General features: G+C 42.2%; 1 protein-coding gene across 1 annotated transcript; it reads right to left on the minus strand.

The window, feature by feature from the left end:
- Positions 1–3,816: 3,816 nt before the first annotated feature.
- On the minus strand, positions 3,817–8,277 carry LOC104503296 (chromosome unknown open reading frame, human C3orf38; the record flags this gene model as incomplete). The annotated part of the gene is made up of 2 exons (XM_010152576.1): positions 3,817–4,392; positions 8,057–8,277. Coding segments are annotated over 2 exons (797 nt in total), but the record flags the coding sequence as incomplete, so codon positions are not given.
- Positions 8,278–10,379: the final 2,102 nt, after the last annotated feature.

Consider the following 10,379-nt stretch of genomic DNA (forward strand, 5'->3'; position numbering starts at 1 on the left):
AATACACTTAAAAATTTAATTCCATAGAGAAAACGAGCACCCACAGAAAACAAATTTCTTTCATTACTATTACAAGCGTGGTAAAATAACATGCCATTGAGCAATGCTGGATATTCAGACCACAGACAACAGAGAACTCATCTAATGCTCTGCGGAAGGTCTCCTGGTGATTACTTTTCTTCTTCTGCATAAGGAGCGTCAGCACAGCCAAACCAGTACGGGATAACCTGCAGCAAGGTAGCCGGCCTGCATGATCCCAGAGCTTCTACCCATTAAGCTTCCCACTTCTGAGACAAAAAGATTTAATCCCTCTCGTGTGGCTAATTAGAAGAAAGGGCAATGACTCTCACTGTTTAACATTTACATAATTCATTAAGTTCTGACTGCTTCATTGCAAGTCAGTATTCTGCTTACTATCCAACTGTTTCCCAGAGACAGATCTAGATAACATAAATTTAGTGTTTCAGCTTAAGTAGCAGTGATAAGACATAAGAAATTGTTGCCGAAAACATTTGTCTTGAGCTTTGACTAAATAGTGCTGCAAAGGAAAATTGATGAAAACAGTTTCAAAGCTGTTTCACTTAGTTTTTGTGAACCTCCTCAATGTAATTGAGATGGCCATCGCTTCCAAAGGTAGGCCAACCAGCAGTCACTTCAACTCTGAACAGCACCATCTAGATGGAGTGATGAAATCACTGCCATGAATATTTCAAGGAAAGCTTTTTGGCTGTACTCCATTTAAACAAGTCCTAATGTTTTCCTTAAAGTCCAGGTTAAACTGAAAGTATCTCCTCAAATTTACCCTGCAATTAGCATTTTTCTACTCTTGAAAAAAAAATTCTGAATGTGACAATGACTTGAAAATTGAATTCTGAACTCCTAGGAAGGATACACACAAAAAAATCATCACAACAGTGGAAAAATACCTGTGATATCGTGTGGTGTAGTACTACAAATATGACCTCTCACATAGCACAAAACGAGCACACTTCTACATACACGAAATGTCAAAGAGCAGAGGCATCACCACCTCTCTGCCTCCCCCTACAGCTGACTGCAAACAGGCAGCAGCTTTCAAAACACCCTTCTGCCTCCTTGCAGGATGGAGAGCCTGAAGCACCATTACTATACGGAATCACAGAATCGTTTGGGTTGGAAGGGACCTTAAAGATCATCTAGTTCCAACCCCCCTGCCATGGGCAGGGACACCCTCCACTAGGAAGAACAGGAATCCTTTTTCCAAGTAGAAATAAAATGCATTTAGAAGGGATGAGTATGCTTTTCTCACAGGAATGCAGGCCTGGGAGAAAAAGAGGAAGATGTATCACAGGATAAAAGAAGTCATAGCAGTTAATAACTGCAAACGCACGGTTACTCAGCATCAGCTGACTGCCAGTGCCTACCAAATATTCAGGTGGTGAGATTGTAAAGAGCAGATACTGTACGTCTCCCGTGTTTCACAGCAGCAGCCTGGGATACCTGCTGCTCATCGACTGCTGACACCAGCTGCTCCTTGGTAATTGCAATTTGAGGTAACCCATGAGGATACACCAAAATTAGCTGCTGCAAAAATCAGTTATCATTCAGCAGCTAATGAGAACAGGCTAATGTACGCAGATTCTTAACAGTTTGATCAACAACGCAAGAGCAGCAACTGCACCAACAGGTCACAAGTAAAGCATGCAGCACCCACTCCACTGCAGCAGAATACGGGTTTACACAGAGATCACAGGGCCGAGACAATTTAACGTTTTCTGGCCCACTTTGTGCAGAACCGAAGGAGTAAGAACAAGCTCGGTAGGTACCAACCTTAGTGAAAAGCTCATTTCCCACAATGGTCCTTGCATTCAGCATCTGGAACTTATCAAGCACAAATACTTGGATGTAAGAATTCAGACACTTCTATTTGATCCCATGTTTAATCTCACAGAAGTTCAGGCAAATTTCTGTTCCCCAAGCTGACGCTACCACTTGTGCGGCCACCCTTCTTACAGAGCGAGCAGCCTGAAGGGTTCCTAACAGTGAGTCAGCTTTCCTGGGATCCCGGTCCCCACTCTCTCTTGTCTAGAGTTAGCACAAGCCGACACGAGAAGGAAGCCAGGACACGTATCAGAGGAAGGGGACCGGCTGCCCCACATCAGCTTAAAGCAGTGACCAAAACTACACCCTTAGCCATGCTCGTATCTAACACGCTGGCTGAAGTAAGAGCTGCGCTGCTGCCAGCTACAACGCACCGTTCTGCAGACACCACCTGCCGCTGAATTACAGACTGTCATACCCCGTGCCCAGCGGGTCCCCGTTCAGGCCCTTAGGTTGGCTTTTGCCCTCACCTGAAGGGGAACACAACTCTCACCGCACACAAGGAAACTGCTTCTCAAGAATTTTAAATTCAGGTTGATTTTTATTTATTATGCATCAGTAGCTGAAGAAACCACAAGTCAACTGTTATTGGGAAAGAACGTTCCAACACAGTACTTAAATTTTTGCTTTGAAAATAAATTATTTTAGAAATTTTTTAAGTGAACTAGAGAATCAGACTGTTCGTAAATATGAGTTATGTACATGCCCGAATCCCCTTGTTTCCCCTCACCCAGCCACTTGTTGTCTTTGACAAGCATACCCAAACCAATGGAACTCTTAAAAAAGAGGAGTATGTCCATTTTCATAACTTGTATTGGCAGAACTATAAAATTAAGACCAAACTTGCAAACAATCCAAGCAAGCTGCAGAAAAAAGAAGTTTCCATCTCGTTTCACCTCTAATAACTTATCAATTAAAAAAAAGTCAGAAAAATCAAGTTCTACAATGGCAATAATCTCCATTATTAAGTAGTAATTGGATTATCTACTTGATATCACCTGTCATCGTAACTGACCAGTGTTAACAAACTGTCTTCTAGTCAATGTAATAAAGCAGTTCAGAGTAGATGAAATTCTTGATAAAACCTACAAAAATTGCAACTTTTATAGAAGGAAAAACTGTTCTAAGGATATACAAAACAATTATCAAAGCATTTGGTACATAAAGTGCCGCTGTTAAGTCATGAAATCAACAACTTGATCCAAGAGAGTCAGTGCTAGAAACAGATGCCTGGGCAACCATCTCAAATTTGTCTGCGCGGGGACACAGAACAACCAAGAGACTGTCTGAATCCATTCCAAAGTTGGAACCATAAGGTAAAAGGAAAGCAAGCTACTAGCCCAAAGAGGGAAAAAAAAAGACTTCAAGGATGCTACCTTCCCTGCACTGTCCCATTAAACTACTTCTATCATTCAGTGACTGATGGTCCCACATTTAGAAGATAAAGGGCAGCAGTCTCCGGTCGCATTATTTTGTCTGTCCTCTCCCAAAACTCCTGAAGTGCAGATGTTTTTTTGGGGATTTATATGTCCATTTCAACATTCACCGATCCCAGTTTCAAAAAGCCAGAAGCAATGACTTCCTGTTACAACTCAGACAAGAGTTGGTGACCTCCAGAGAAGCAACCTGAGGTCAGTGAACCCAAGTCATCTAGCTCGTTACATACTGCTGCCAACCCCTATTTAGATGGCACCATGTTTTGTAACCAAGAATAACCAAACTACAATTCAAAAAACTAAAGTAACACTCTGAAAGACTTGCTAGCTCTCAGAAAAGTGCCCAAAAGCACCACCTGCATTAATACTTCAGACTCTGTACCTCAGCGTGTCATCCAGCAGGTCTGACTCAAAAAGGAGGCAACATCACGTGGCTGCAACCACATCAATACTTGACTACGCACTACAAGGGGTGTACGCTCGCTCCCTTCACCCAGTCACTCAGTTGTGAAAGAACTGCTCAGAATTTCTGAGGTTCAAACACGGCCAGCTCTTTCCCATCATAAAACTGCCGCAGTTGGTTTGACTCATATTTTAGGGAGGGTTTTTCAATTTGCGTCCCAGGCTCCAGAGCATTCTCTCCAAGAATCTTAAGATTCACAACTTTTATTTTCCAGGTATTCTCTCTAACAGGGCAGCTAATGAGTCCAAATACTTGTTCAAAGATGCCTAAACAAGTGTTGCCTCTGAGTACTGTGCCAGCCACTGCCACCAGTACTAACCCGTGTGGAGACATGGCACATTTCAGTCCGTTGGCACGCAAGTTTGGGTTGAACAGAAGATACTCTTCTTTAACCAACGAGAGCAGACGAAGGCTCACCATTTCTGCACCAACATACTCTTCCATGTTTTTTTCTAATGTGTTGTAACAGAACTTCATTTTAGCATCCTCCCAAAAATGCTGGGGTCCCCATCTTTCTTCAGCTGTCACTCCCAAGGGATGTTGAGAATTCAGGAGATCAAAGAACCACTGACAGAATTCTTCTCCTAGATCACGAATGTCATCTTCTAGTGACTTCTGTCTCTCCCCAGGACCCTGTAATCAAGCACATTTTTTTTCTTAGAACCATTTAGCGCTGACATGCAAGATTTCGACTTAGAACAACAGAATCATGGAAATACTTATTTTAAACACTCTAAGTTTTCTTCAGGTGTTCTGAGACAGAACGCCTGAAGAAAAACAACAAAGTAAAATCCCATTTATTTTTAAGGTCACGATTTGTCTAAGCTAGAGAAGCACAGTAGGTTCTTTGAATGACAACTAGAATAGTCCAGTTTTGTCTTGGTCTACAATTTGTCCCTGCCCATGGCAAGGGGGTTGGAACTAGATGATCTTTAAGGTCCCTCCCAACCCAAACCATTCTGTGATTCTATGATTTATAAACAAAGAGGAAAATCCTGTTTCTACTGAAAAAGGGCAGAAAAAGATTTTTAAACAACTTACATGGGACAAGGATTCTCACACTGAGACGAAAATTCTCCCAAGTAAAAAGCCCCTGGGTTAGTAACTTCTCACTGGCCTTTACCTTTCCAAAAGAAGGTTACAGGAAAACAAGAAGGATCCAGACCCCACCTAAAAAGCTAATCTCATATTAAAGTATAGCAATTTACTGAGAGGTGCTTATAAATAAGCAGCTGTGTTGACATGTTCTTCCTATTTCACATTGCCTTCAGTCCCTTCTTTTTGGTACCTTTTAATTTGGTGAATTGTGTTGGTCTCTGCATTTTCATACAGCTGATAAGAGAAAATACTTAAAGCTGACAGGATGCTTCTGATTTATGGGGGTATTTTACCTCTGTCAGTGGAATATGCTGACAGAACGCACAATTAATCAAGTTAAAAATGAAAATCAAAGAATGAATGTGTTCCAGAACTTGATCTCCACCAGACCACATGCCTGAATTTAGCCCTGTTTGGCAGTAAGACTGCCAAAAATCATCCAAAAGACGCTTAGGCACTTTCTCAAGTGGTGTTTGTAGTTTTCAACACAGTTCTAATAGAAAGAGAGCCCAAATCAAAGAAAACCTTAATTTATGGTAACCTGTGCCTCTCCAAAATAGACAGAAGTCTTGAGGAAACTCAGTTAATTTTCTAACTGTACAACTGAGCACCTAAAACAGACTGAGACAGTATGACATTGGGCTAGGAGGGCTGCAGGGACTTTCACATAGCAGCATGGGAATAAAGGCAAATCCATTCAGCCTGCCATGAAATCATTCCTTCAGATTGTCACAAAATCCTTGGTTCAATACTGAATCTGCTGAGAAAGTACTTTTAAGCAGTGAGACAAAGTAAACATTGTTAGCAGACAGCCAAGCCTCCAAAGAAGAATTTGAAAAGGCTCAGTTGAAGATACTTGTCTAGAAGTCTTAGCGTGAGTCAGTGAAAGCATGAACCCACTGAAAACACATCTTCCCCATAGGTTACGGAAAGGCTGTTTGTGCCCTTTTTTCCTTTGTTTTACAGAAAATGACACACACACACTCCGTAAAATACATCTAACGTGTAGGGGCATAAACATCAATATTGTTTTGAAGTATTTCTTAAAGACTGGGTTGCTGAGACTGACAACACAGGGTGGTGGGCATGGTTAGGAAGCCAAATTCACAGTAAGAAGCAAAAGCAAGTATCAGTGGGGACCCAACGGTCATGTTATTAAAACCACGTCAGAGAGGGTGACAAACCACTCCTAGTGTTGTATCACTCAGTATGTACTGGGACAAAGTAAGCAGAAAGATTTTTTTAGACACTATTATGGGTTCAGCTAAGAAAAAACCCTATTCCTTGCAGTCGAGTTTTTGGTATGTCTACAACTACGTGCAGAAGAATAGCAAAATGTAAGCACAAACATCGAGGAAATAATTTGCTTAGCAATTAGGTATTTAAGACAGGTTTTTCAGTTGATTATAAAACCACATTTCATTTAGAGGAGACTTCTTTCTAAAGGATGAGTCAACGTAAAAGGCAACAACCGGATGCCCAAGTAACAGTCCTCTGAGCCTATTTGATTTGCACATACGTAGTTTGCTTATCCTCTGCTTTGTCTTATCTTTGTAAAAAAAAAAAAAAAAAAAAACAACACTTTTGTAAGATTTTTTTACTTAAGGAAAATCATCCAAACTTCCCAACATAAAGATACATGACCTCCAACTGTAAGGTGACTAAATGCACAGTTATTTCGTAGGGCTCCTCAGTATTTGCAACTTAACAGCAAGGCTTCTAGAAGTAAATCAAATGCCAAGTTTGCTAACGTCGAAGTCTGCTAAGTATTACATTGAGTATGTTTTAAGTAAACATTCAGTATTAAAGGTTTGGAGACTTCTGTATAGAAATGCTGTGCTGGTTTCACAATAACCTGTAATTCATTTCTAATTCTGTTACAGGGGTTCATGTCACCCATTTCTTCAAAATGGTGAGAGTCACAAGAATTCAGAGAAAACAAAGGCAGAGAAAGATGCAGGTGATAACCAAACCAGTTGAACTGCTCATCCTTCGTGAATGTGATTTAAGTACTTTGGAGATTTCACTTCCCTTCTGCCATAAAACTTCACTATGGGGTAATACTTGGGAAGTGTTCTTGCAAAAGGAACGTTTTCATTTTCAAAGTATGCACACAAAAATTGTTTTGAAAACAATTCTCAGCTAAATCCTAACTCTCATGCTCTAATCCATGAGGAACCTCAGCACGATAGCTTGCCGGCAGCTACAGAGCTCTAACAGTCCAGCTGGTGGGGCTGTTGCCCATTTGGTCTCCCAAGTACAGCACTTGAGGTGGCTACTCAGCACGGTAAAGATCCAAGCCTAATAAAACACTGGAAGTTCATCACACCACGAAGATTTGCTAAACGTCAAAATTCTGAACTTCAAAATAACCTGTAATTGCCAAAACACATTTTGTTACGCCATACTAAGTGTTACTAATATCAAAGGAAAAAAAATGACACAGACCTGGCACTGCTACAAACCGCACATTTCAACGATACAAAAGTTCACTAAAATGCATCCTGTACTTGAAGAGGTGAAAAGGAAAACAGCTTACAGACAGTGCTGCTGTCACCGGTGCTATGGGACTGCGCTGTCACTAGGGCAAGTAGATCGCTTCCAAAAAGGCAGATTTCTGTCCATTCCCTCCCTGCACCATTTTAGGCCACATCTGACAGACGTCCTCACCCTACGGCAGCATTGCTTTGCTCTGCTCTGGGACGTGCCCCACCAACGGTATCCCTAGTGCCCCGAGTGGCTGGAGGATGATAGGAAATCCTGGATCTCTATCAAAAGTTTACGAAGATCTACCATATGAAAAAATGACCAGGGGCTATGCAGGGTTTCTGTGCCATTAACAGTGTTTTCAGCTGTCCTTGAATACACAGAGTTATTTGTGAAAACCCTCTATTTCAGCTTACAGTACAACTTCAAAAATGAAAAGCATGGCAAAGATCCCACACATTAGAGTTAAAACACACTAATATACTTTGCAAGACAGAGCTGAAGAGCGTGCTCTGCAAGTGATACATTGGCACAGACACCTTCACATAAAAAAAAATAAACCCACCAAAACCAAACCAGAGATGAAGAGACTCAGCACCTTCCTAAACACAGTCAAAGAGCCACAGTTTGGATACACCTCAGAACACTTACACTAGTCACCCTGCAAAAGCGATGCCAAGCACCCCCAGGCCTTTCAAACCGCAGCACTCACCTCTGCGTGTGGTGTTCTCTCCCCTGACTCGACGACACGTGCCGCCAGCTGCCCGCTCCAGTGCTGCTTTACGCGGTCAATGAGCAGATGTTTCTCAGAGGAAGGAGGCACTGGAATCTCTTGTGCTGTCAAATACTTTAAAAGTATTTCTCGACAGACTTTTCTGCGTTTCAGAAGTTCTTCTACACTCTGGCTGTAAACCAAAATGGCATGAATGGCTTCTGCAAGTAGAGAAATTTAAAGTTAGCAGTTGCTTCACTCATAATTAAAACCCAAACCTATGCTATTTCTTCAACTCCTGACCAACACTGAACAAGACAGCCTAAATGAAATGCAAAGCCTTAGAAGTTCGTTTGCAAACCAAAATCTGACCTAGCCACAGAAGATACCTGAAGATTTGGGAACAGGTTTAAAAAACAGTGCTGCTGTTACTGAAGACCTCATCACCTTGCAATCCCTACTTGCAGTATCGATGACTGCTTGGGACTCACCGTGTCTTATTTGGGCTTGATGAAAAGGATTCAACTTTTTATTCCAAATGAGATTACTAATATTATTCAAGTATTTTCAAGCTGTTTAGAAATTCCAAGTGCTTCGAGAAGTATAAAGCCTCTTGTACACAATCTATTTCACTTATACTTCCCGAGATGCAGCTAGCCTTAACTTCAAAATAAGTTAATTTAGCATGAAATAATTTAGGGCTTCCTGCTCCATGTCACCATACAGCACTACCGCTTAGTAAAAGCTGAGCTTGGTTTTATTCTCCATTTGAACAGCTTGGGAATATTTCAGAATAAGCCATTCACCTGTCTTCTGGGAATCAAGATCATACAAAGAAAGGAGAACCAGACAAATCTTTTACAGTTCTTCTGAGTATGGAACGTGAATCTTAATTTTTGCATCACTCGGACAGTTCACATGATATCTCAATATGTCAGAGAACACAGTATTTTGAGGAAGATGCAAGTTTTGAAAGATGCTTTATGAACGGAAAATTGACATAAATGCAGGCAGAGAGATAACTAAGGCAATCTCCAATTCCCCATATGCAGAACAAGAATTCTAGTACCAGGGGTTTGTAGTTTTTCAGGCAACACGCAGCAAATCGTGAAAGGGAAGTTCCAGCTAAGTTCCTAAAGACTGACAGCAATGGAATTAAATCTGTTTTATTTCCATGCTAATAAATTACTGCTCCTGGGGTCATAAGACAACACCGGAAATCACAGCACGATCACAGTGCACTGAAAAGTAACATAAAAAAAACCAAAAAAAAACCAACAACAAAAAAAAAAACCCCAAAAAACTAAAAGCTGTAAGGCTTCGGGACAAAATCAGGGAACACAAGAAACTGAAATTCACTTTTAAAGCAGTTGTGGTAGCCAGTTCCCACCTGAACTGAGGCTGGGTATTTAATTTACGCTACAACCGCTGCAAAAAGTAGATTAAAAAAAAACCCAAGAGGACAAACCACAGGTCTAAGACCTTTTTTGAGACACATGCTTAACAAACCCTACAGGTCTGAGTTACACCACGTGAAACACATCTGAGGTTTTTGGATGAGTACATGAGTTGGGGGCGACACACGGAGTGGCTTCAGGTCACTCGCATCATGTTTTAGCAAACAAACCTCAGCATCTACAAAGTGAAGGGGGACGGTCACACGTGGAAGTGCTCTGTCCTACAAAGAAAGAAGTTCCGTATTTCATGGAATCACAGAATGGTTAGGGTGGGAAGGGACCTTAAAGACCATCTAGTTCCACCCCCCCTGCCATGGGCAGGGACAACTTCCACTAGACCAGGTTTCTCAAAGCCTCATCCAGCCTGGCCTTGAACACTTCCAGGGATGGGGCATCCACAGCTTCTCTGGGCAACCTGTTCCAGTGCCTCACCACCCTCTCTGTGAAGAACTTCTTCCTGATATCCAACCTAAACCTCCCCACTTTCAATTTAAACCCATCACCCCTTGTCCTGTCACTACAGGCCCTTGTAAAAAGTCCCCCCCAGCTTCCTTGTAGCCCCCTTCAGGTACTGGAAGGTGCTGTAAGGTCTCCCCGGAGCCTTCTCTTCTCCAGGCTGAACAAGCCCAACTCTCTCAGCCTGTCCCCATGGCAGAGGTGCTCCAGCCCTCTGAGCATCTTCGTGGCCTCCTCTGGACTCGCTCCAACCTCTCTATAACCTTCCGATGTTGTGGGTGTTCTGCCCCTTCCAAACGCGAAAGCAAACGTCACTAACGCAAACAGCGAGAGGCACTGGAGCGATAAACGCGCCGTCGAACACCAGCAGGGCAGAGCAGGGGCGCAGCAGCGCACAACGCCTGCCGCTC

The sequence above is a fragment of the Eurypyga helias genome, unplaced genomic scaffold, assembly GCF_000690775.1.
Source record: "Eurypyga helias isolate BGI_N326 unplaced genomic scaffold, ASM69077v1 scaffold1775, whole genome shotgun sequence".
Taxonomy (NCBI): Eukaryota; Metazoa; Chordata; class Aves; order Eurypygiformes; family Eurypygidae; genus Eurypyga; species Eurypyga helias.